Here is a 27500-nt window from a genome sequence, read left to right on the forward strand (position 1 = left end):
CATGACTGACCATCGCAGTTATACACACAAATTGAGCAGTTGTGAAATTAAAGCCTGAAAAAAATTCAGGCCTGTACCCGTAGATGATGAAGAATACAAGAATCCCGTTCAGGCCTGAATTTTTTTCAGGCTTTAATTTCACACCTACTTAAGTTGTGTGTATAACTGCAATGATCAATCATGTCTTCATATCCTTCTCGGCAGTACAAATATGTGATCTTTCGTATATTCACTTGTGGTACACTGTATATTCTTCCTTGTTGACTGCCTTTGTGGGTTTGTCTGACTGACTGGCCGTCTGTCTGTCTGACCAACCGACTCACTGACTTGCTGGCTGACTAACTGAATGACTGACCGACCATCTGTCTGTCGGTCCGTCTGACTGTTTGCATGTCTGTCTGTCAGTCTGTCAGTCTGTCTGTCTGTCTGACTGACAATCTGACTGTCTGTATGCCTGTCTGTCTATTTAACTGCCTAACTGACTGGCTGACTGACTGACCAATGGACTGACTGACTGACTGACTGATGGACTGACTGACTGACTGACTGACTCAGACTGACTCAGACTGAGATAGACTGACTCAGACTGACTGGAAGACATCCAGAATTGCAATTTCATTGGCAACACCAGCAGAAATGAACTTGAAAAAGTCACATACCTGTTACAAAATTTCCCATTGGTGCATAATAAACACACCCTCTGGCGACCAACCAGTCACCACTCTTCTGGAACTCATCAAATGGTATCGGTTTGACTTTGTTCACTAATGGTTTTGTCAGACTTGTTAGCTCCATCAGAAGAACACCTCCCTCCTTAGGTGGTCCAATGAATAGAAAACGGCAGAGTGCTTGTGGTCTAAAGAATAATTAAGAGATGATCACATGAAAATCTAACTCATTCCAACTAAGTGATGTGAAAAGGAAGGCACTAGTGGTATAATTTACTGACATCATAGGTTACACCTGTCCAGTAAATTGAAAAAAAGTTATGTTGACCAGCCCCTCTAACCCATCCAAATATTAACCTTGCCATTCAGGGTTTTAATTGTAATCAGCTGAGAACTGGTATAACATGTGCCAGTTTCTTATTTAATTTAAAGCTATTTTGACTCTGCTCAAAATAGCTTTAAAAATTAGAAATCAATAACACTTACCCACTACACTTGTAGTGCACCATCATGTAAACAGCAAGTCTATTGTCTGCCTTTTCACGGATAAAGTCTCGTGTAATTTTAAATGCATCTGGTGCTTTAGATACAGGATAATACAAGTCTCCTCCAATTATATTGTCTGGAATGTCATAAAGCTGAAATTTCATGGACGTAACCACCCTGCATGACAAATAGATTGAATGATAAAACACATATTATAGTAAAAACTATTAAATCAGGAATACTAGAAATATTTCTGGAGTGTTCATTGTATGCTACCAAGAGATATGATAAAAAAGCAAGAACGCACAAAAACCTGAAATAATTATTATAGAGACACTATGTATGCATGCAGAGGACCTAATGGTGAAAGCAGGCTGCCTGGCCATAGCAATTTGTACACATTGCAGACCTGTGGTACTACTCTTTACAGCGGCTAGCATGTAATCTGCAGAATACCCCCCTCTGTAACATCAAGAACATTGATAATAAGCAATAATGGTAGTTTTATAGAATCCAAAATCCCACCATCTTGGATCCATGACTTGCCGGATTTCTTGATTTTTCAAAAACAGCTAATCAGAAAACCACCAAAAATTACTTGAAACCAATAAAAATCAATAAACCTGTGCTAAAAAAGTCTTTGAAAAATGTCAAAGCCAATTGTATGAAAGTTAACAAAACAAGAAAATTCCAAATTTGGAAAACATGTCTGTCAAAAATTATATGGTTGCCATGTCAAACATCAATTTCTGAAACAATAACGACATGTCGTACCAAATTGTCTCCGCATAAATTTGGAAGCTTTAACTTAAATATTAAAAAGGTTATAAACAGTAGAAGTCAGCACCTGTAGACACTTTTCACCTCCCTACCACCCCCCTCCCCAATCCCCCAACAGACTGAATAGGGCTAAAGTTGCAGGCATTCATGGTTGATTACTACTGCTCCATTTCTTGAAACAACTGAGCCTAAGTTACTTACCCAAAATTGGACCCATATCCTTTCATTCCCCAAAATAATTCTTGATTTTCATCCTCACTGGCTTTTATAACATCTCCCGAAGCGGTAACTAGCTCTGTGACAAAAAAACAAACAAACAAAAAAACATGATTAAAAAAATGGTAACCAAGGTAAAAAAAAATTACCACTAAATTGTTGACTTCAAAAAGAGGTTTTCTCTATTAACATGGTAATCAGTATCACCTGGAGTGAGTTATGAAGGTTGGCTTGAGTTAACATGTTGTTGTCTAGAGTCAGTAGAAAATGTCTGCCACTTAAGAAAGGGAAATCTCTACACACTAACAGTCCATAACATCGTATGTTTCAACTTCCGTGGTATTTGCAGTCACTGAGGAGATGAAAGTGACTAAAGTATACTCATAAACTATACATTGAGTAAACATACTGACTTTATCTACTCATGGGTAGTTTAAGGATTTAATTTTTATTGTTTGTAAAATATTATTAAATATTACAGGTAAAGTTTATTCACACACAGCTGTTTATAGCTTACCAAACTCTAATACATTATCAGCAGTACAGCCATAAGACCTGCTTAAGAAACCTGTTCCTCCAAGTAGTGTGAACCCTGCCACACCCAGCTCAGAGTAACTTCCAAGGGGTGTAACTAGAGAATGACGTGCTGTTTCCTTGTCAACATCACTCATTTTTGCACCTGCACCTACGACAGCAACCTAAAATGTTTACAATATATTACGTAGTTAAGTGCTGTAGTACACTGTAATACTGATTTGATAAGTGTTACTAGAAGGTGTGAATAAAATTGTCACTACATAGTTAATACCCAAATTAGAAGCTTGAAGTAGACAGGTATCATGGTTGCCTAATTCTAAAGTGAAACTTTTCAAGTACTATAATTATAATTATAATAATTATTTGGGTCTAGATGTAATATAATGAAAATGAAATCTATGAGAGCATTACTGACTGGTTTTGGACCAAGTAGTTGGGAAAAGGAAAAAGATAAATCTTTGGTTAAAAGATTAATTTTCATTTCAAAAAGAACATTCACACCATAATAATTTGGTTATACCTTGCCTTCCACATCCACTGTGACGGTGTTCAAATCAGAAAGGTCTATCACCACAGCATCCTCTGCCAGTGCAAAGTCACTGTTCTTTGCAGCACAAATGCACATTTCAAGCTAGTAAAATATTATAATGGGAAGAAATAAAATCAATCATGTTTTCACATTATAGTTAAAGGTAGGTAAAGTCTGCATCTGAGTCAAGTGGCCCATCAGGGCAGCCCTTATCTTTGTTCCTATCACACAGAAGTGACTAGGAGTATTTTAATGAATGTTTAAATGAATTTTAGTAAAAAAATAACAGGTTTAGTCATCTGAGTTTTTTTCACCACACCATCTTGGATTCTTGATTTCTTTCTTCAAGACTAAAAAAGTCTTCAGGCTCACAGAGAAGATCCATTTTTCAGTCTTATTAATTACACTGTAGTGTTAAATCTCAAATAACATGAGAAACACAGACTGAAACAGTACTTCTAAAGGGTCAGTCTAGAACTGATGCTTTCAAATTTTCATATTCTTATTTGGACAATTACGGTATACTGTGAGGCACAAAATTTTTGCAGGTTCTAATTTTTGTCATTTTTATGTTTTTTTTTTTTCCTACACTGAATTGTATAAAAAGTCCATGCAAAAAAAGTTCCCACAAAAATTTTCTCTACAAAATTTTTTTTCACAGCTGGCAAAATAATACATTTATTTAAAATGCCTCTTCATTCAGAAACAAAACGTTCAGAAAATAGGACGATGAAGTTGATTGCCCTTGGTGCACTGCCAGGTGTAATAATGCATCAAGTGGTACCAATAGTCATTGCTTATCCATTGCAGAAGCAATCAGTTACACTAGGGCAAGACATAAATTACTGTAAGAGAGTGACATTGATTAACGTGTTTTAGGTCTCTGCATGTTTATTCACATGTAATTTGCATGTAGCTTAATAACAAAATGAAAATGTGTTCCTGAAAATCGCAAAAAATCATACTCAGCAAGAAGAACTAGTCCTTTACAATCGCAAAAATTAGTTCCTGCAGAATACAAAAAATCATTGATCTGCAAAATTAAACTCCCATATAAAAAATTTTGTCCTACATGGTAGTCTTTCAGTAACCATTAGAACCATGGTATAGTAGTAAGGTTGATGAATTTTTTGACATGAATAAGGATATTTTTTATAGATTCTTTTATTTTGATAATTTTCTGAATATTTTATACCAGTAGGTACAATGGTATAGGTTTTATAAGATTTAGAAGTACTGGTAGTTTTGCATAATTTGGACATTCCTCCAGGCAAGTCACCATAATCTGTATGAAATTATGTAAAAAAATAAAAATCTTATTTATAGTGGTCATACACTTAGCTATACAAGCACTAAGCTAATAGCTAGTTTACAGGCATGCTACTGAAAACAAGGAAACTAATATTTCAAATGAACATAACATAGTTAAAAATCCCAACTGGCAGGAGGCAGACCAGTGTTGGCTATTTACAAAGCGTGATCAAGGATTTGAACTCGGGACTACGGAGAAAGAAATCCCGCTACTGGCAGGGTGGAGGCCTTGAAACCAGGACCTCTGAATTACAACACCAGCGCCCTAAACCACTTGGCCACGCTAATATTTTTATTATTTCCTTTGTTATTATCACTGTTAATTCTGAATTGAGTAAATAACTAGATAGATAATTCCCTGCAATCTACACAATGTAAATGAAATAAATCTGTTCTCAACTTAAGTGTAAATCTATTCACCTCGTTCTGTACACAAAACTTGACAGTGTTGGCCACATCTTCTACCGTTGCCACTCTGACGAACGCGGCAGGTTTGCGCTCACGAATCGCGGCATTCCACGTTTCGTCGACCTCCTGCTGATAAGCTTTCTCGTTTTCTGACGGTAAAATAATATTCCCCGAAAGAATAGCTTTTAACTGTGAAAGATCAGCCATTGCAAGCCTTGCGATGATTATGTAAACTACTGTAAAATACGAATTTCTCGTAGAAACCCCGCCAGGGCGTTGACAGAATCAGTCAGGCGTTACAAGTTAGTATCAGGCGATTTCCCTGGGGATGAGAAGGCTATGTAACCACGCAGAATTATGAAATTGCCGGTAAATTTAGAAGTGTTTTGCAAGATCGTGACGGAATTACACGAGAACAGACAAAGAAAAAAATATTTTTCCAGGAATTCACCGGTGGTCCACTGTAACACAAATATTGAGTAAACGAGGCAATTTTGGACTTGAAGAACACAGTTGATGAAGTAGATTCTGAGATCGTCCCAGTCTAGACGTTCATCGTCGTGAAACCGAAACCTCTTCCCGTGTGTAGTGACACGTGTTTGCAACAATTCTGATTGACGACGATCCATCGTTTAGATCTCCGCTATCTGAGAGATACTCCAATTATTTTCTTTCCTGCAACTTATGGTCAAACTTGGAATTTCTATTAAGTCGTCAACGTACTTGATTCGACGTTTGCTCAAAACAATGACATCATGGCAGGGGTGTGGGGTTAGTTCTAGTCTCCGCCATTGTAGGAAATCACCGTTTACAAGGACAGTTACTTCTGACTCTACAGACAGTGGGCAAGGAAAGGTAACAGTCGAGTCAAGGGACTGCAGATCCACAGGAAGAGAAGGATTACAATGGGACAAACTATCTGAAGACGAAAAGAATATTTATCTTGCTCATAAGAATGCATGTATGGTAAGGCCCACAATTGCCATTCGAAAATTTTTTTTCTTAAGGATGTGTAATATTAGCATATCCAACCTGCTGACCATTGGTTATTTTGCAATGATTGCAGAAATTCTGCATGCTCATTGGCTAATTTTTATTGTCAATAAGCAGGCAGACACATGAATTTATAATTTATGCAATAATTTATTGTAAAAATCAAATTGATGTCAGTTTTTCATGTGTCTGTCCTGTTATTGTCAATTAATTTCTTCTTTTGACAAATGAATTTTTACTTTGACAATCTTCTGAAAAATTCATGATCAGTAACAAGACAGACACGTGAAAAAATGATGTGGATTTGTTAAATAGACCATCTTACAGTTACGTGGAATGTGACCTAGCCTTTGCATGGAGGCAAGGTTTGGGTTGGCTTTGTGGTGATAGAGATAAGAAATTGTTCCTGAAAAGCCCCATTGGGGAGGTTCAATAAAGTATTCATTTTTTCTTCATTTCTAATTAGTATGATAACAGATTAATTTATATTTGCAAAGTAGCAAAGTTTATATCAAACAAAGTCAACTCCGGTCTTGCATCTGTTCAAAGGCTCAACCACTTGACACAGAACTGTAAAATAGGCTATTAGCCTTTCAGTAGTCTAAGGTTTTCTCAGCTAGACGTACACATTCAAAGGTCATTCATTAGAAACCAAGACAGGAAAGTTTTGTCAAAGCACATGATCATGAAACATGGGTATAGATCCAACAAGACTGGTTTTGCTATGACAGTGATAACATGATTAGTCGTGGTTTCTATTGCCTAACCTGAGCTGTTAAACTGTCAGCTGATAAAACAAGAGTACAGGATCCAATTTTAAAGACAAAGATAGCATGAGAGATAGAAATCTCTTTTTTGCTGCTTGTTTATTTCCCCCAGTAGAGAGGTCTCAGAAATTTTGGCTGAAAATTTCCATGCTGCTGACAGATATCTATGAACTGACTTTGATGGGCATAACCAAGTAAAAAGAAACCTCTAGCATGGGCACCAAAAAGACAGAAAGTTCTCTGTATTGTGGAGGTGTCCACATGTTATAATTTGAGGTAAAATTACCCGAATTCTGGTTTCTCTGGGACACAAAAAGATAAAGTGGTGTCTATGAGGCGGGGATGGCAGAGCATATTTTGAATTGGAGGGGGTGGAAGCTTATAAGCAAGTGCCAGAGTCACTAACTCATAGGGGTCTGGAGATATTTGTAAAATTAACAAATTGACATTACTTTTTTATACGTCTGTCCTCTTATTGATGATAAATTGCGTCATAACATTGTCAAACTGGCTGTGGAACCACAAGCTGCAGGTGAGTGGTTCCGCAGTAAACTTTGCCAATGTTATGATGCAATTTATCATCAATAAGAGGACAGATGCATAAAAACTGACGTAAATTTGTTTTTTACAATAACAAGACCCAAAATGTTCAAATGCCGGGAATAAATGAGGGAAAAGATGCCATAAACTTGCCATAAACAAAGATGAATGAATTTTATTTAAAATGACACGCATATTGTCAATAGCTTTTCTTGCTTTTTAATTGGCTGCTTAAAAAAGTCAATAAAATTCCATTGGTTGAAAAGTTGACCGTTCGACAGCTGAAAATTGAACTGTTGAAAGTTTGCATAAATTTAAATTATATCCGTCTGTACTCTTGTTGATGATAAACATGAGCAGTGTGCGAGAAATTAGACAGTTATTGTAAAATTGTTATTTTATGTATTTTTGCTTGAATTTGGGGGGGAAGGCTAAAGCCCCCCCCCCCCCCCCCGCCCCCAGCTTCGCCGTCTATGTGAGGAGACTGCCAGTTTGACCTTAAGAAGTAATCAGGCCCACGCTTCCTCTAGTATTGTATTGACAGGTTGTCAGGCAGTATGGAATTTTTTAAGCTTGTATCTTAAGTATTGGTATGAGTAATCTCTTTTATCAGACTCAAAACTGGTAGCACCTCCCCAAGTAAATTTTTGTTATTTGTGTACTGGCCTGCAGTCACATGTGTAGAGAAGAAGGAGGGGCATGTAAAAAAATTAATAAATTGAGGCAGTTGCAGTGCTAAGGACTGAGGTCCCAAAGGGTGCATCAGTGCTGGGTCTAAACTCCAGTATTGATCACCCTGGCCTGTTCCAGGCTGTTGGTTTGTGGGGGCAAGCAAAAAGGAGCTCATGAATGAGGTAGATCTGGGGGAGAAAGTTGGAGACCCTTTTGCCCTTTCCCACCCTAAGCCCATCGCCCTTTTCCACTCATTCTCCATGCCAGCATCCACACTGTTAACCAAATGCCTGGAACAGGCTATGTTCACCCTGGACTGGATGCTAACTCGGTTGGTCCAGCAGTTGTTTCACCAGTACCCATTTTAGACTCCAGGGTGGATTGAGCTAAATTAGTGAATGATTGATGATCAGTCAGTACCCTTTGCAGAGCCATATCCATAGTCTAAAGGAAGGAGAAGGGTTCCCCTGAAACATTACTATTGGGAGTGTGGACAGTGGCCAGTCCAGATGCACTTACACCTGAGAGAGGAGGGAGGGGGATGGGGAGGGGGAGTAAAGATGTGACTTTTCTTGCTCAGAAAGTGAGGCCCAAAGATTCAGCCCTCTAAGTCTCAAAAAGTGAAGCAGACTTCTCTTTCTCTGTTGGGTTACTAGCCTGCATCGCAGACCGAAATCTACCTGTGAATAACCCAGGTAGGTACCGTCTACAACGCAGCCGTCTTTGTTGGGTCTGCTGATGAACATTATGCAGTGCCATGAAAATAGTTATCAACATTTCAATTTCAGTGTACCTTTTTTTTGTCTCCATAGAATGGGGAGAATACTTATAGAGATCCCGTTACTGGTTATACAGTTTTCAAGAAGAATTTCTTTTGAAACGTAGAAGCTGCTGTGGGAATGGTTGTCGACATGTAAGTTCTTTAATTGTGCTGTGAAGATTATGACATTTAAAACAGATCTATACAATGAAAATGGTGTTTAATCTCTGGAGTGATCATTGTAATAAATGAGACATGTTTTCTTTTTGTTATTATTTTGCAGTGCCCATATGGCCATGAAAACGTACCTCCTGGGCAGCCCAAAAAGAAGTTTAATTCTGCATTTTATGTGTGAAGTCAAATAGGAAATTATACCCAATAATTTTATGATACCACTATGTCCATCTCTTAGTTTGGGACAGAATAATTTATTTATAGCTACAGATTAGAGAGACCTTGGCTAACCAAAACAACAATGATATATATAATAAATATTATTCATATTGCACTGGTTTCATAATGTATGTGGTAAATAAAAGCCTGATTTTAACATGCAAAGTTTTTGTTATTGGAATTGTCCTTCTGCTTTTGTGTTTCTTTGATTTGTTTGTTTGTTTGTTTGTTTGCTTCTTACTTGCAAAAAGCCAAGCTATTAATATGTTTTGTGTCTGATTGTGTTAATGACTTTCAACTAGCCTGCACTTCTCATTGGTTCACTACTTAAGCATTTAACGTAGCACAACATAACATTAAAATTAACATTACATAACACAACCCAATACTACATAACATAACACAGCACAGCACAGCACAACACAACACAACGTAACATAATATAAAATAGTGTTACATTAACATAATATAACACAACTCAACACAACATAACATAGCACAGCACCACACAACATAGCACAACATATCATTACATACATAACTTAACATAATATAACATAGTGTCACATAACATAATTAATAATATACAAGAAAAAAATTACTCGATTCTGATTGGCTGAGAGCAGTGTAGTTCAAGTGTAGCAACAGTGTAAAAAGTGTAACACAAGTGCAAAAAGTGTAACACCAGTGTAAATTACACATCATAATTCTGGATTATGATTGGCTGAAAGACAATAGGAAATTTTCAAAGCCAATGATATTACGTAAAATGATGAGGAAAATTTTGTGCGAAAACGAATGGGAAAAAATGACTTCAAGAAAGGTCTTCCAGCACTTCCTCCACGCAAACTTTTTCATGTATATATTATTAATAAGTAATCATACAGCTTTTCTCGTTCAATTTGGAATTAATTTGCACTGGTGAGTTTTTCAAAAAGCTGAAATGACACTCGCCGAAGCAGCTCGTGCAATTTCAGCTTTTTGAAAAACTAACTTGTGCAAATTAATTCCAAATTGAACTCGAAACCGTTAATGAACCTATACTAACATAACATAATATAACATAACATAACACCACAACACAACTTTATTGAAACACGGAGGTATGGACTTTTTGCAGTTCTAGCTTTTCCAAGAACAGCTAAGGTTTAAAAATAAATAAATAGTAATCTAGAAGCAAAAGATACTAAGTATCAAAAAATACATATCATGTTAACGGTATACCGTCGAACCTCTTCACAACGGCCACATTGAGGACAGAGGAAAGTGGCCGTGGAGAGATGACCGTTATGGGGAGGTAGAGGTGTAATATGGCACATTGGTTATGGTTATTCTGGTAGTTGGGATGAGTTTTAGTGGCCTTTACTGTTGTGGAGAGGTGGCTGTTATTGGAGGTTCGACTGTATAACATTGTTATACAGCTGGAGTTATTGGTTGATTTCTGGTTGAAATCTAAATGTAGCCTGGTGGATGGCAACTGAAACTCTCCCTAGTAACTAGAGGTTTTCTTTGACCTCACATTAGTCAATAAAACCTTGATCACAAACCGACGCAGATGTGGCTTGCACTGAGTACAAATTTGACGCCCCCAAGGCATAGCTTTCGTTGTACCGGACAGCTGCAGATTTCGTCGGATTTTCCGATGATTTGCCAATACGTCGCCAGACCGTCGCAAATTAATTTGCAAGAGTATGAACCTTGGGTTGACTAAAACATTGCGAAAACGTGTTGGCAGTTGTGGAGCGAATTTCCAAGTCCCTCTTCATAAAAAAGCGTTCTTTCCTTAATTCAGATTTCACTTTGTTTATTTCTTTCTTGCTCTTATCAGTTACTTTGAGTGTACAGATGCTTTTGTCTAAGAACATGAATGGAAATTGTCTCGTTTGGCAAATATGCAAAACATAATGCGGTAAATATGAGTAATTGCTCTGTCAGTCCCAATCGAAAGCTATTTTTTTTCTCACCGCAATAAATTTCGAATGCGATTCACGTAGCGTAAATTGGTGTTGTTAAAAAAAAAAATTGTTTCAACGTGTTAAACGTAGAGCGTGGACAACACAGTTACAATTAAAGTTTTGTCGTCTCTCTTGGAAGATATTAGAGCAGCGCTGATATGCTTAATAACGTGTTAAAACCTCGTTAAGTCTTTCTTAAAAAGTACGAGCTCTTAAGTGTGTTGTTTGTAGAGATAAAACACAAAGATAATTGATAGACAGTTTCAGTTTGGACATTCGTGGCTACCGAAGCAACTTAACTTTACTGGTAAACCAGTTCGAAATGTCTAAATTTCGATTTTCCTTCGCGTTAAAAAAAAAAAATGATTTGTATTAAGCAAATCAAATGACGAATATCCTCGTTGATTGATAGCGAAAAAAAATCGTGTCGTCTGGTCATTGAATTATTTCAGGTTAGTTTTGTCTGCAGTGAATCATTTTTTGTTTCGATTTAAACTAGCGATATGTTGCAACTATCAACCAATTCAATTCACAGTTCAGCAAAATATGAAACTTGGTAAAAAAACTGAGAAATATCAATTATTAAATATGGAACGTTCTTGGACGCTGCGTGCTTCTTTGATCAAGGAAGCAATTTCTTTAACGTTTACTTTAAACAACGTGAATTTTCAATAAGCACCCGATCTAAAACGTTCATTCGACAAAAATGCACTAACTTTCGCTCATCTAAGAAAAATAATTTTATCAATTTTTATTGCCGACTTTTTCCTGTCTTCTTGAGAAATGTCGCTCGTAGTCTCGAAGACTTTGCAACATCCGAAATAAAACAAGATGTTTTTTCTTTCAACGCTGACTTGACCATTAAATTTTTATCAAGCCCGAAAAACCAGCCCGAATGGAAATTTCATTTGTGTTATTTATTTTCCTCTGGGGAACAAATCGAACTGTAATTTAAGCTACACCGAAATGTATCGCTGATCGCGTACCGCACAATACAAACTGTATCTCTAGGTTCGTTTTTGTCCACTTTCAATATGCGGTAATGTATCCCTCGTGTAATTAGATTATATTTGTTTATGAGGCGAGCGCAGGTGGAAAACGATGTTTTCAATTTCCACAGCTGAATTTAGTCCCAACATGACACATCGGGAGAAGCTAATTAAGACTATATAATTTATTAATTAACGGAAAAGCTAAAATTTTTTGGGGTGAATTTTTTTCAGCACGTAGCCGCCTTGCCGTCTCAGTCGTAGATCTTTAGTTGGTGGATTTGTTGCTAGGTGGACCCAAGGCACAATAGCATTCTTGCTTTTTTGAAGGTTATAAAAAATTCAGATACTCTTTTCTTTTAAAAAAAAATGATAGTTTCCTCCTCGAGTGTACCGAATCTTGATTGTTTTTATCAGCTTTCCGGAATTGTGTTTACTTTTCATTACAAAAGACAAAAGTAACCGAAAACCAAAAATTCTCGCACGAGTTCAGCGAAATATTGTCACACTGAGTAAATTGCGGTAAACCCTTTCAATGCCCTTGTCGTTTTTTTATTCCCGCCAGGGAACCCATTTCAGTGTTGTTTTCGTCCGAAATTGGCACGTGCCGCCACGCGACGCCTCCGAGATTAGCAAAGAACCCAACAAAAGGTTTAAGCTTTTGTTTAAACACCTTGCAAATCGCAACGAAGAAATACTTACGTCGCATAGTTTTTTAGAGTTTAGGCGAGTAACCAGCTCACTAGAACGACTGTATTAATCTTGTTAATTATACCCGCAGTGCCGAATGATTAAAGATCAAGAGTACCACAAAACTTGGGTGCGTCAAACTAAAGCGAAATTAAAAATCTCTCTCAGACAATACATTCTGTCAATATAGTTGGCAACAAAGCGCCTTGTGTACAGCTTACACTCTGTTGTTACCTTTCCAATCATCGAAACCGCCATCATGAACATATGTAGGGCAGCGTGTTGACGCTGCTAATCGGCCCAAGACGCCTTCAGACGGTGTGATATGTTTGAAATTTTGACAGAAATAAATCATAGTGATATTGCGGTTGAGATGTTTGCTTTTGAGTCGATCAACTTAAAAGGTTTTCCTTCAAGGTACACTTTTTAATTTCGATAAACGCATGCGCGTACATTTTCGCATCGCTCTTAGTTTTGTGGTGTTTTTTTTTTTTTTTTTTTTTGTCACAGTATTGCTTTCTATCTCACACACAAAATTATTCAAACAAAATGTATGAAGGAAGGGTTTTAAATCGTATTGATCAAGAGAAGTAAACTTCAGGCATCTTTGTTTCATACAACCGCACTCAATCGAGTCCTTTTAATTTTCCTCTTTAGTAGGAGATTTTGTTGTGTTGCGCTTAGCTCTTCATCACAATACCCCGTTTAAGAGACCTTAAACTTCTAAGAGGGGGCCCTATTCTCTCTCAACAAACGCACAAAAACCATTGTTTCTCGATTTGAATTTGAATGGGGACAGATCTTTCGAACGGAAACAAAACTGACACTTGTTTGACAGACACGTGCGACTGTATTTTGTTCCGGAGCGCGAGTCAAGTACTCCTGTAACTCGAAGAACAATTTCCCCATTTAAATGCAATTTACTTTCAAGAGAAGTCGGAAACGGGCCGCTATTCTGCGGATTTCGGGGCGCTTTAAGGCGAAATGACGGAGTAGAGAGCTTCTAATTCGTGTCAGAGGACCCCGATTCACCTGTTCCCGAGTCTAAAACATATGGAAATTACTATGCAATATTTAAATAAAGGGTCCGTTTCAGGAGGGGTTCCGTCCATAAAAATACACAGCTGCAACCCCCGCGAGATATTTAGCTAGTGCGGTGCGGGCAGGCATTCACCGCAACGAGCAAACCTACTCGTTCAACATTCCTGATCAATTTAGTAGAGCCACTTGGAAGCGAAGTCGCTTTTCACCCAGTGCACATGTTTCGAGATCAGTTTCAGGTAAAGAGTGATGTGATGTGATTTGAACTTCTAATGGTTTCCATCGCCTTTGCGAATTTTATTTGTTGCCAAAATGTTTAGCTCTTGCTGACAGTGACGCTGATGAAGTGCTCGGTTTGAAGCTTCGTGGCGCGCTGCGAAGGCAACATTTCACTTTGAACTATTTCTCTCCTAATGGTCGTCTCATTTCAATCATACCCTTTGCAGCGTATACGCCGGCAACTTTCTGTTTCCAAGATCAATCCGTTTTAATCCAAAGATCAAAATTTTTTTTGGCTTTCTTTATGATCATCCGGAGCTACTCCAACCAATGTGTTAATCAACGAAAGTTTACGACTTACCTACGCCAAAGAGTGAACATTCTGTTATTTCGACGCCCGCGAACGCCGGCTGGCCATGCAGATACGCGCGCCCAAGTTTCAACAAAGTATCGTTATTCACAAATTCGAAATACCACGCTTTGCTTGTTGTGTAATGACATTCCCAGACCTCAGTATTGTAGATTTGAATTGATGTGAAAGTTGCAACGAAACTGACTCAATCCAACTTCATTTCGTCGAATTTCATTCAGAAAACAATAATGTTAGAGCGAAAGGATAAATGTTGTGCTAGTCAGCAATGTTTGGCCGGAGTAATTTAGCGTAGAACTTAAACACTGATATTCTAACTACTTAATTACGACCAGAGCTTTATGTTTTGAGATTCGATAATTTGAAACCAAATTTTATTTTCCTTTTCCTTATCTATTAGTAGTGCTGGCTTTTAGAAAGAATGTTTAACGAATAATTTATTTTTCCTTTTTTAATATTTTTTCCCGGGTTTTTAATGTAAGGCTCCGTCGTTGATTCGTTTGCTTAATAACTAAAGTAATGCCAACCAGAAGGAAGTCTGAACATTTGAAAAGATTACTGTAGGAAGAAATGTACTTTAGTTATGATAAATTAGCGGAAATTTTATATCTGTTTTTGTTAAATGCTGTTTAATCGTGTGTATAATACTGCATGGTATTTTGCCGACAGGCGGCCGTTCGGATAATTACTTTTTCTCGTTTCTTCTTCAGTTAACAATAAATCGGTTGCTTCTCTGTCAATGTACAACTGAGTTTATGATAATATAAAAGGTTTCTCCTAGATCACATCTAAAAACATAATGTTATATATTTTCTAAGCATTCGGTGCCCCCTAATCGAGAATTTTATCTGACCAACCATTCGCTTTAAGATCAGAGAAGTGAATACTTATTCGATTTAACAGCTCAACTTGTTTTCAAATCCAGTTATCTTATCTTCCCTTGGTACGAGCGATATATTCTTTGGCAAAAATTAAAAAAAAGAGAGAAAGAGAAAAGGGAAAAAGCGTCAAACATTTGCCGTTGTTAATTTTATTATTTTATGTACTCCGAGTTAAATTTCGAATGTTTTTATAACCAGAAAACCCCCCTTTGACAAGGCAATAAGTTGAAATAGATTATGTTTTCTTTTTTCATTCAAGTCTTACATTTTTCAGCGTCGTGTGCTGTCAATAGCCTTGTCAGCTCGTATTTTATCAGTTTGCTAGCTGTATCTTGCTGTGATAGTTAAAGGCCCGTAGGTGGTTACGAAATACTTACATAATTTGCTACAATTCTAAAAGAATTAACTAAATTACCAACCGAGGCTGGCTGTGCGCAATTTCGTTTGAAACTTTCGTATTTTATTTGTAACGAGTACAAAAATTTAGTTCTGATTTATTTAATAGCGCAAGTTAGTTTGGAGTCCTAAAGCGAGCGCGCTCGAAATTAAAGCAGTCTTTACATTATCGATTCATGAACTGCGAATTATGCGCATTTGATTTTCTTTGTTGAAGAGTTTCAGAAATCTCTTTGGAATCTTGAAAAGGTTTTTTTGATCACTAAATACTGTTCTTTGGCACACGAATTAAGTAACAGGTGAAAACTAATCGATTTCAAAAACTTGTCAATTATTTCAAAAGGTAAACAGTTTGGCTCGATTTTACACATGTCAAATTTCCTTTATATTACTTTGTCCTTTTAAGACCCATTGTTTTGCCTTTCAAGGCTGTTAGCATAGTATCAAAAGGTCCTTTACGGTCTTTTGTAATTGTGGAGTTAAGGAAACATCATCAAATATTCTGCGCACAATTAATACCGTTTATATTGAGTGCTGAAAGCGAGCGAAAGAGAGTGAGATTTCATGGACGGGTCTTTCCTGACAAGTGCTTCACGCCTGCAAGGCATACATTTTCTACACTCAAAATTTTATCAGAATTATTAAAAGTAAACACAAGTGGAAAACGGAAATATAGGTAACAATGATGTATTAAATGCGGAACCCAGTCTATAGTGTTTATTCACAAACGTCAATCACGACCAAGCGACGAAACCTGATTGGCTGTAAAACTGTGAAAACGGCCTCCGCATTGCTGCGTATGGAACGAAGTTGTCTTCACTCTGGTGAACGCTGTAGTGAGCGTTGTAGTATTAGCTAAGGATTTTTTCTCTTCATGCTAAAACACGCAACGGAGTTTTTTCCCAGTGTGTGGCAGAGAGAAACGGATTTATTTATAAGCATCCTGACCTGCGAATTGCAAGCCTATTAAAGCGCCGGACATCAATTCAAGGTGTAGTTTATATCCAAATTGTGCGACTCGCTGTCAGCACGAATTGTACCACAGATCTGCTCGCTGGTACGTAAGTTAGTAGGTATCCAGATAGAACTTGCCTAATCCTGAAGTCTTCCACGTCAAAGACGACTGAATTTTTCCTTATTTTTTGATCACATTTATGTTCAAAATCTCTTTGGACATTTAAGTATTCAAACTTCATAATGTAGTTATTGTTGAAGATTATGTGGTGTATGTAAGTGGAAAATTATAGAACTGCCCAGGAAGCGAAAAGAAAGACCTCGTTTGGTTTCATGCATTGTTCATGAGCGCTTTTTAACTAGGAAAACCTTGAGACGTCGGCTGCTGAGAAGTTTCGTTCAAAAGAAGTTTGTAGTAGAGCTGCAATCGAGAAGCTGTTGCTGGTTCTATCCATCTCAAGTGTACAGTTCAGGGATAATACTGAATTAATCTGGCTGGTTGTGGTGCACTGTGTTTGTATTTGTGTTACCGTTGTATGTGAAATTAGCACAAAATATGCTAATACTTGTTAATTCAGTACAATACAGGACATCGTGAATATTCAATTATGGTTTTTCATCCCGTTTTAAGGGGCGACTTCTCGCTATGATCACAACGTTAGCGTAAATATATTACAAGCGCTTGCAGATATTGTCAGCAACTGTAAGCAAGCGTGTAGCGGGCGAGAAGCTCCGGCTTAAGTGGCACTATGAAAAGGTTTTTTCTGGACAGTCCAGTTGCCTTACTGAACGGAAACAAACTCTTCTAGCAGTGTGAACCAGGTTTGATATCAGTTCCCGAAGGTCTCAAGTCAACAAAAGAGTCCAAGAGAGTTCGCACAAGCCCGTACGAGAACGTAACTATAAATCGCTTTCTAACAATTTCGTGCATTCTTTTGAAATCGAATGTGAAATTACTCCAAAGTCGGGATCCCCGACAGCGACGCACCAATCGTTCAATTTGCTTGATTCATACGTCACTTATACTAACCTTCCTTTGCGATTTTATCAGATTTACTACAAGTTTGGATAAATTCGGCACTTAAATGTTAGCCTTACATAACTCCTTTCAAATGGTTACACTTATATATCATGGCGTTATGAAAATCAGCCATTTTTTCCTATCTTCTAAACGTCTCGTTGTTATTCCACTCTTAGACCATGCCAACGGTAGACCAAGTCACCCTGGACGAGAAAGGCTCTTTCTGTGCAGGTTGTGGCACGAGAATCGTAGACCGTTTCTATCTGATGGCCGTCGATAGAGAATGGCACGCTGAATGCCTGAAATGCAGCGAGTGCAGTTTGCGGCTCGACAACGAGGTTACTTGCTTCACCAAGGATGGAGCCATACTATGTAGAGAAGACTATTACAAGTAAGAAACTTCAACTACTCTACCGAGCGCATGCTTTGTAACGCGCTTTCTCTGCTCCTGGTTAGCGCAAACTTTCCAACCACTTTTTATTTTATTGCTGAAACTGCTTTTACCCGATTAATGTTTAATTTTCAATTTGACATTTTTAATTCTGTTACTCGTCTAAGTTGGAAATTTGGTTTAATCTCGCCGACGCTGAACTTGAGTTTAGTTTACGAATTTGATTTAGTTTTATTATATTTCTTTAAAAAGACCTTTCAGTTTTATTTTGTTGTCGTTTGAACAAGTGCTGATCTAGTTAAGCCTGACCTAGACTCTTCATTCGTGTGTTAAGTCCGTTTGTAAAAAAAATTCTTTACTATAAAACGTCAACAATATATACGTAAAACTATCTGTTGAAAATTAGTTTTTACTCCGATGCGGCATTCGTTGATTTGTAAATTATCCTTACCGGCGCAGAGTTAATAGATAACAACAACAACAACAAAAAAAGAGAGAACAGGGTGATGTAGTTTTTGTCCAGTAGAATTCAAAACAGCTTCGTTTACTAACCCTTCCACTCCCCTAAAAAAACCCTTTAACTGAAGCACACCGACAGTTCAAGGGGTTTTTTTTTCCTGTTTCCTTTCACTTGGAGCCATTCTCCTGTTTTTCGTGCAAAGGAACAAAAGCGATTTTGACAGTAGGAGTAAGGTTATTTTTCTTCAAGGCTGAAGAGGCTTTCAAATTCTTTTCGCGTACCGCAAAAGATAAACATTTTCGGAAAAATTGCCCGCTATAGATTTTGTTCGTTGAAAACATGTTACTCGCCTCAAGGCAAAATAATTTAAACAAATAGCACACTTGCAAACATGCCACTATATCAACAAATCAGTGACGAAGATTGGTTTATAAATGATACCCTTGCTTTTATGTATTATAGATTATCAGCGATCACTGGTCAAAATCTGTGATTTGATATTGAATCTCGTCGATTAGGCACGTTTTGTTTTTGGCGCCAGCGAGCCTGGAAAGTAATCAAAATAATTCAGTATGTGCCTAGATCATATGAGAGATTCCTATTTATCGGTTGGTAACCATCAACACATGGCAATGCTTAGATCTTGTTAAAGTGCTTGACTTGGTTATAGTAATGTTTTTGTGGTTATTAAATCTTTTTGTGATTTGAACAGGAAAAAATAACTTCCCGCTATCTGGGTACCAAGGAAAATACGTATACAACAGATCTTTAGAGCTGAGCTTTTCGCACAGAGACTAATCATACGCAATTTCGTGGTTTTTATATAGCAACCGTTTTATCATGTTTAATGAGCTATTCTTTTTTGTCTGTATGTAGCATTGTGTCAAGATAGTGGAAAGAAAATTAAATAAGTGTAGCTGAAAACGGTTTGAGGCATTTCTTCAATCCTCAGTCATGATTGGTTTTTCGTGTAGAGACTTCGCTAGCATACGAAACAGGACCCTGCTTCTGAAATTTGCTGGACTGTTCAATGTTGTGACATTGTGAAGAAAAGGAAAAAAAACATCGAGGAAACAGCGCAGAGCAGAATGCCCTGCCCTTTTCATCGCAAACTTAGAATCTTAAATAGTCGGTTTAAATGCTGTAGGTAGCAAGTTAATAACTCGCGTTGAAGTTTATTCTTCGTCTTGCTTCCTCGTTCCCACGAAACTCCGCTCTTGGTTTTGAAAAGGATGAATAATGGTATCCACTCGATAAATTCTTATCCAGTGGATAAGTGTTCACAAAACAAATCAAGCTATCCAATGGGTAGCGGTTTATCTGATATGTGAATAGTATCATCCACCTTGATATCAACCGCCGAGGCCTGATATTTTCCAGTATTGCTAAAAAAGTGTTGGATATTATTTTTTACAACAACCGTGCTTCCCTTACATGTCTATTTGTTTGTCAGTTTTTTTTTCTCATCGAAGCAAGAGAAATGACACTAAACAAGATCATCGTTTCTTGTAAGAAAACACTATATCATTACTCCGGTTCGGACGAACAATGTCTGTAATATGATAAAGTTAGCTAAAAAGACATCTTGCAACACCGTTTGGTCAGCTCATAGAGCAGGAAGTAAGAACGATAGAATGGTTTAAAAGTTGTAGTCGAATTTGGCAGATGTAGCTCACTAGAACTAAATTGCGAATCTTTTCAACAACATTGCGAATGAATTCGGTCCTTCTGTGATTAATTTGACTCTCCAAATAAAACGTATATTCCATTATATTGAATGACTACACAGTTGGTAAGAATTGACCTTAAACACTTTGTTTGGGTTTATGATAAGGAGGTAAAAATGAATGAAAAACAACGACATAATAAAGTGTAAAAAGATTGTCTCTCCATTCTTCTTTTTTGGGCTGCGCTTACTGACTGATATTATTTATTGTCGCTTTAACCATTCCACAGATATTTACTTAATCGCATTTTAAGGTATGACTGAAATGGCTCTAGATATATTAAACCTGATTCAAGGAACTAATCGACTAACGACCAGCTCGTTTTATCTAACAGTAGCTCAGTGTTAGTCTTGGTCCATTTAAAATACGCTAACTGGCAAAAACCACTATAAAATAAAGGCCACGACAGCCTCAATGTTTTTGCTTGTAAATTCTGCACAGCTATTCTAGTTTATTCAAATTTTCTCTCCGTTAGGCGTTTCTCAGTCAAAAGATGTGCAGGATGCAGCCGAGGAATCTCAAGCAAAGAACTGGTGATGCGCGCCCGCGAACACGTTTACCACATCAGCTGTTTCGCCTGCGATCGCTGCAAGCGAATTTTAGCGACTGGTGAATACTTCGGTATGCGTGGAATGCAAATATTCTGCAAAGCGGACTACGAAATACTACTTCGAGAGGAGGCACAAGCGTTGAAATCGACCCATGGTTCCTCGTCGTCGAAAGGGAGGCCGAGAAAGAAAAAAATTTCCGTGCCTCTTGAGGGCGTCGCAGCGTTATCTGGTGAGTCTTAATTTAACAATACTCGCTGATTACTCAAACTGGCGGGCAATAAAAGGTGATAATCACTTTTATTAGCTTTGCTTGTGGCTCTGAACAAGAGAGAGCTTTGCTTTTAGCTTTTATTGTCTCTTACGTTGTTGACATCTCTCTGTCGCGCATTGTGTTTATTATGATTCAAGCAACGACTAAGAAACGTTTTGCACTTTTAGAGCCTAATTCACTTTGCGAAATTGCTTCTGGTTTTACGTAAGAAACTCCACAAAGGTGATTGTATTTTTAGCAACGTAGCGCAAAAGACATATGTTATACCATACATATTACAGGTGCTTGCCCTTAAGCGCAGTGATAACGTCGCTTTAAAACAGCTTAGTTCTTCTGCTATGGGTTATAAAACATCTTCTATAGACTGGCGCCATCTGGATGGAAAAATGAATAGACTTAACGTCTACAGATTAAGTATCGAGCCCGCCTCTTTTCCAACTTAGGCCAGGATTTTGAACATTTGTTTCCTCGCGGGATTTAAGATTACAATACCTTTTTTAACAACTGCTGTTGTTGTTTTGTTAAAGAATTTGCACTTAATTTTCGACTACTTTTCAATTCTACCGAGTCATTCATTTGTACGTCAATACTAATTTGAACAACAAAGAGCTTATTTTAAAATGAAGTGAAAGTGGTTTTTACGCAAAGCGGTAAGGCGTTACTTCATGAAAGCACCGATAATGGCAGCTACACCTGTCACCAACAGTAACTACTAAGAATATCGCCGCCGTTTTTCTGGTTACTTTTCGCGTGGAATTGTAAGCGTAATTGCTATAGAAAATGCTGCTGAAGCGATCGGTTATTGCTGTTATTAATCATTTCCTATTGAAAGTGGCGTTCAGTTTCACTTGAATTAACGACGCTCTTCGAGAATGGCGTGTTGTTCGGACAAATTGGTATTAAAAGCACTCTCTATATTGCTTCGATTGTCGACGTCTCAATGAAAAGCATGAAAGCGCCTGAACTACGGAAACTTGACAATGACAGTAAGCATTATTCCTGCTCTGTTTCCAAGCGAACAATATTTCACAAGACTACATTTATTAACCAGCAACATCAATTTCCATGTTCACTTTAGGTTTGTAAGCTGGCGTTAATGTCTTTGGACAGGTCAAGCAATTATTTTAAAAACTGGTCTCGGATTTCTATGTTCCCCGCTTTGTTAACTATCTTGAAATGTTGTTGCTTACCAACTGTTAAAACAAAACTTTATTCATGATTTTCTTTTTTCAATCTCGACTTACAACTTCACTATTTAGTGTTTTGTGCCGCTTATCGAATACCACGGAACACTATTTGCATCAAACACAGAGTACAGACAACAGTAGTAGAAGTGGTTTTCTACTCTCTGGCCACGCTTCTCTCAACAGAAACAGTAATCAACTTAAACCTTAAAACGTTTTAATATTCAGGACCAGTTGTTCTTGTGCTTGTTATGATTGACGCTAATCAAAGATTAAAACTTTTAAAAGAGTTTTTCATTGCCAATGTTTCTCAATGGTTAATAGTAAACGGCTAACAGGTTAACTCAGGACAAGAGAAGATCGTATTCTCTTGTCCTGGATTTAAGCAGGACTGGTCTTTGAAAAGTTTAACTCATATTTCCGCATACTCCACGAAGCTGCTTTAAAATCTACCTACGCCTTGTTGTAAAAATTCATGTCAATGAAGAGACGGCCCTTCGCTTCGACTGAAGAGTGTAATAATGCTTATTAGGTCATCTTTTTTCTTTTTTTTGCCAGGATTTACAATTTCTGAAACTGATGGCCATCTTGGGCAGCACAATGGGGACACAAAGCCTAAACGCATGCGTACTTCGTTCAAGCATCATCAACTTCGAGCAATGAAAGCGTACTTTGCAATGAACCACAATCCCGACGCGAAAGACTTGAAACAACTCTCACAGAAAACCGGCCTGTCAAAACGGGTTTTACAGGTCTGGTTTCAGAACGCGCGCGCGAAGTACCGCCGAACGGTTTGTAATCCGCAGGCTCCCGATTTGTCGCCAGAATCTCAAGACCGGGCCTCCCCGGTGAGCGCGATTTTAGAAGCAGGAATAGTGTAACAACCCGTATATAACAGGCCGCATTTACTAAATTTAGCGCCCCTTCACGTGTGTTAACATATTTAAATAAACGCCCGGAGTGCAAGAGTTCGTCAAAATGAGAAATATTTGTACTACTGGTTTCAGCAGATCTATAATTCTAACCATCCATAAAATTAATTACTCTTTAGCAAATGAAAAAGTCAAAAACAAAATGAAAACGAAACCAACCAAGAAATCCCAGAATTCGATATTAAAACGACTTGAACTTTTTTCGAGTAGGTACTGTCTGTGGTTCATTTAAAAATAAAGTGTTAAAATATTTTAAATCTAAATGAAAAACTAGGAAAAACCCAAACTAACTATAACACAATCGTTTTGCTTACATCAAAAACTTCTACGAAGGCAGGGGTTTTTGAGTATTTAGGAAGAAACATACTGGCCAAATTCCAGCCTTTTGATGTTCACAACAACCAAGTTACTGGGAAAACACTGGAGCCCATGATCCAGAGTTCCTGAAAAACAATATTCAGAAAATTACAGAGTTCACGATATAGGTTCGCTACATTGGTGCACCTGATTTGGGAAAGACGGGAGGAGAAGGCGGGAAGGAATATGTTTGTCGCCCCCCTCCCCCCCTCTTCTTCCCTACCCCTTCCCCGTTTACCCCTGCAACGCAGGCTGGTACACAAATATGGTGGTCACAAAAGGACTGCAAGGAGTAAAAAAAAAGATCGTTTGATTTTGTTCACTTAGGAATAATTCAAATATCATTTTTAACACTGAATTACAAATGTTAAAGGGCAAAGTAAATTTGATTTCTGTAACATTACAGATTACTTTGATTGGTGACAACGTTTGATCTCCAAACCGAAGCCCCGGGGGGACTCCCATATAAAAAGGACGGGGGTGCTCGGTGGAAATTTTGAAAAACACTGCTAAGAGGTACCAAGCGCCTGCTTTGTGGGCGTGGCTTGATTTTTTTCCACCCCTAAGAGGTACCAATCATAAAGCAACACACTATCTCCTGTCATATTTTTTTCGGCTCAATACCCTAAAAGGTACTGCAAAAGCTCCTGCTGTGGACCTTTTGAGGCTGAACACCCTAAGAGGTATCACATCGCTTTTTAATCCCTGAAAGGTACAACGAGCACTCCTGTCCTTTTTATATGGAAGTACCCCCGGCCCGAAGCGCCCCACTTCAACGAAAATCTTACCAGTAACCAATAAGACTGACGTCAAGAGAATGCTAAAACGAAAGCCTTGTGGATTGAGAACTTCATATTTAGAATTTTGATAGTCACTCGAAAACGACCTATTGGCACTTTTCTTATTGCCCCTGCTTCAATTCTTTTTTTTTTTTTTTTCATTTAAAACAATCGTTCACGAGGGAACACTTGAGAAGTATACAGTGGCGGATCCAGGGGAGGGGCCCAAGCTACCCCCCCCCCCCGCCTTATTTTGGTGTAAAACAAAAAAAGGGCAGGGTAAGCAAAAAACCGCCCCCCCCTCCCCCCCCCCCTCCTTAGCTCAACGTCTGGATCCGCCACTGGAATGGCAGAAAGTCAGCTTCAATCCAAAAAATTCTCTTCACTCGTGCGCTCAATATTTTTGTCATGTTTAATGGCAGGACTTGGGCTTCTCTATAATTGACTCTTATGTCATTACCCTCTTACAAGTCCCCACCCCAGAGGTATGTAAATGAAACGACAGATTGACAAATCCCCACAGAAGCTTGGTAAAGCTTTTACGATATTCTTGTTATTGTACAGTGTTGAAGTGAGACGTGTAAGCAAAACTGAGCTTTCTCTTGGTAGGCGTTGCAGCTCAGTCGTAAGAGTAACAGTGATCGAATTTGTAGCTCGTTAGTTCTTATCTTTCGTTTGCGGCTTAGTGACGCTCAGAAGTTCTCTGAAAGAAATTTACAGGCTTATACCAGCATGGGTAGCCATAGTTATTTATCCTTGCTATTGTCAACACTAAAACCTACTTTTGCCTACCTTAGCCGCAATGGGTTGGGTTCGGACAAGAACGCTCCTTTTGCAAGACCCTAAGACCTCACTACTGAATCGTCAGTTTCATTGCTATGTACGAGCGACAGGAGACGACGGTCATTGTCTCTTGGTATGAATGAAAGACTTAAGACCCGAGGGAGGGCGTGACTTGGAATTTTTGTTGGGGTGTACTATGGTCTTGATATTCTTTCGCGAAAGGTAGCTGAATCGAACCTATAAAGTGTGCTATTACTTTCACCAAATTCTCTTTCAGGAAAAATATGTTATTTTCCCTACCCACGTTCACATCCCTGGCCGTTCTTGTATATGAAGCGGTACACTGCACCTTAACGCGTGGAATTATTTTTCATGGTTAGTTGTCTTTTTGCCTCATTTTTTTTCGCGACGAGTAAAAGCTCGGCCAAAGCTAGCCACCTACGCAGAAGCTCTTAGGAGGCTAGACCATTGCCGGCGTAACTAAGTTACTTTTAGGTTTTTGTCGATTGTGTTAATTGCATAATTTTTGGCATAATTTAGCAAACCGAGCATAATTTTTAGTTTTTATCTAAACTTAGCACTGCTAGCGTAATATCGTTTTTAAGATCTCAGATAGCGTCCTCGTCGTCGATCTGAGCACTTCCAAATTTCCAGTTCAGACACTTCAGCAGCTTACAATGTCGTACAGAAAGCTTTAATCTCTTGGGAGCGTTCATTGAAATCGTCTTTCAGAGCCAATTAACCCAATTCATACCCCCACTGGAGTACAAGGTGGGTTATGGGACCCCTCCCTTGGGTTTTCGTTCTGTTAAGGCACAAACAAATAAATTTACATAGATTAGATAGCCCTGAGCTTGCTCTACAAATTGATACCATTTTTGTTAATTATGACGTCATTTCACCCGCCATCCTGGATCCGCCATCTTGGATCCACCATTTTGGATTTCACTATTTTCTTAAAGTCAAGAAATAACGGAAATTAATACAAATTCAAGCCAGGATGCTTAGAAATCTACAAAACGACGGTTCCAAACGGCGTTATACCTTGTTTTGTCTTTATTGGCCCTGTTCTGTCTTTATTTTGCTTAAAACCAAGTAGGAAAATCGTGATGCAAGGAGCGTAATTTAGAGAAACGAGCATAATTCTGGCATAATTTCCAAAAATTTTGAACAGTGTTAGGAGCATAATATGCCAGTTTTCCGAGCGCAATTGGCAAAAGCGTAGGCACTTTTATAATACAGTCTTGTGGTTTATACTCGGGCTTCCGTAGGAAAGCCCGAGTCACAAAGTGCAAGCGTTTTGGTCGCCAAAAGGGAGGTCATGGTCCCAGGCGTTCCATGTGTAGACTATGCAAACTGGGGACGAGAAACGCGACATGCTCGCTCTTCGTGACAGAGTACGGTGTTTTGCGAGGAAAGTTTTGGTGAGAATCGCGCCTTATACGTTCATCTCACATACAAAGATGTCGATCGTTTTCATAAAGGGTCGGTCCACGAGTTATATTGCTTGGAAGCCAGCCAGGTAAGCAAAGTTCACGCTCGAAACGTTCTCTTGAGATAACAACTGAGCCGATTGCGGTATGAGTTCAATCTACGAAACCGCTGGCAAAAAATAGGCAGTCAATGACGGTATGTGGCTACTGCTGTTATTATTTAGAATATTGCAGTAAAACAAATCATAGTGCAATAAAACGAGCTAAATACGAAAACGTTTTTGGACTCGTAACTCAATGCGACTTGTTTCTTGCATCGCGCAAAATATGTCGATCTCCAACGTTGTTAAGATAAGACTGTTGGTAACTTGAATTAAATATCTTACCTCCAAGTTTGTTGGCTTTCTAGTAGGGTGCAGGAAAAAAAAATAACGTGTGAATTTGGAGGCACATTGTGCGGGAGAATTAAACCTTCGATTGTGCGGGGAATTGTGCGGGATTATTGACGAACCAATGTTCTTGCCAAGTCCTAAGGAAAATCTGCATTGACGATAGTTTAGCCAGCTATTTCACTAGTAGTTCAAGTATATTTAGCAGTCTCAGCAATCGCCAATTCTTTTAGAAAACTGTGTCTGACTGCAAAAGAAAATCATGTTGCGTGGCACGAACTGGACGAGCGTGAAACCAAAATAAATAGCAAAACAGAATGCCGCGTCTTCCCTTATAAATGAGAGTCCTTTTAAAAAATACTCCTGCCTTGATTCAATAAAAATATGCAGCTTGAATATTTCTTCATAAACTGCGTTAAGGGTCGCAAATTCTTGGAAGTTATCCGCAAAATACACAACTTGAACGTTTATGCAAATTATGTGCAATGCAATTTGAGCCTAGTCACAGGACTGTTGTTTTCGCGAAGGAGTTTATCATGATTCGTTTTGGCTCTCTCGAAAGGGATTATTCGCTCTCCAAAGGAGATATGACTCTTGAAAAGGGTTTAAGATCGCAAAACGGCAATGACGTTCAGCTACACAATTTACTCGGATCGCCACGACCAGT

General features: G+C 38.3%; 2 protein-coding genes and 1 pseudogene across 4 annotated transcripts in view; 2 read left to right on the forward strand and 1 right to left on the reverse strand.

Moving 5' to 3' along the window:
* LOC145489272 (FAD-linked oxidoreductase DDB_G0289697-like) overlaps positions 1 to 5220 on the reverse strand; it is an 8372-nt gene extending 3152 nt beyond the window's left edge. The window contains exons 1-6 of the mRNA XM_081468238.1: positions 4948 to 5220; positions 3208 to 3318; positions 2668 to 2848; positions 2136 to 2229; positions 1155 to 1331; positions 660 to 856 (exon numbers count right to left, since the gene is read on the reverse strand). Coding sequence (XP_081324364.1) covers positions 660 to 856; positions 1155 to 1331; positions 2136 to 2229; positions 2668 to 2848; positions 3208 to 3318; positions 4948 to 5142 — 955 coding nt within the window. The 5' untranslated portion in view covers positions 5143 to 5220. The remainder of the gene's footprint in view (positions 1 to 659; positions 857 to 1154; positions 1332 to 2135; positions 2230 to 2667; positions 2849 to 3207; positions 3319 to 4947) is intronic.
* A 399-nt stretch (positions 5221 to 5619) lies between these two features.
* On the forward strand, positions 5620 to 9213 carry LOC145489306 (uncharacterized protein C1orf53-like; annotated as a pseudogene). Its single transcript, XR_014049584.1, has 3 exons — positions 5620 to 5901; positions 8720 to 8820; positions 8951 to 9213. The product of XR_014049584.1 is annotated as an uncharacterized protein C1orf53-like (transcript).
* Positions 9214 to 13376: 4163 nt separating this feature from the next.
* LOC145489217 (LIM/homeobox protein Lhx9-like) lies at positions 13377 to 23293 on the forward strand. Of its 2 annotated transcripts, none has more exons than XM_081468157.1 (4): positions 13377 to 13974; positions 17753 to 17967; positions 20630 to 20934; positions 22719 to 23293. In XM_081468157.1, the coding sequence occupies exons 1-4, from the start codon at positions 13954 to 13956 to the stop codon at positions 23039 to 23041; spliced, it is 864 nt and encodes a 287-aa protein (XP_081324283.1). In that variant the 5' UTR covers positions 13377 to 13953; the 3' UTR covers positions 23042 to 23293. The 2 variants fall into 2 exon arrangements, with proteins under 2 accessions (XP_081324283.1, XP_081324291.1); XM_081468165.1 differs by lacking the exon at positions 13377 to 13974 and adding an exon at positions 16323 to 16658.
* The last annotated feature ends 4207 nt before the right edge of the window (positions 23294 to 27500 follow it).

Source organism: Orbicella franksi, chromosome 1 (assembly GCF_964199315.1).
Source record: "Orbicella franksi chromosome 1, jaOrbFran1.1, whole genome shotgun sequence".
Lineage (NCBI taxonomy): Eukaryota > Metazoa > Cnidaria > Anthozoa > Scleractinia > Merulinidae > Orbicella > Orbicella franksi.

Bases quoted from the DNA above. Each gene is read 5' to 3' on its own strand.
- LOC145489217 (XM_081468157.1), top strand. From the start codon at position 13,954: ATGTTTCGAGATCAGTTTCAG. The intron at 13,975-17,752 runs GTAAAGAGTGAT...TTCCACTCTTAG, and splicing joins TGTTTCGAGATCAGTTTCAG to ACCATGCCAACGGTAGACCA. The intron at 20,935-22,718 runs GTGAGTCTTAAT...TTTTTTTGCCAG, and splicing joins GGGCGTCGCAGCGTTATCTG to GATTTACAATTTCTGAAACT.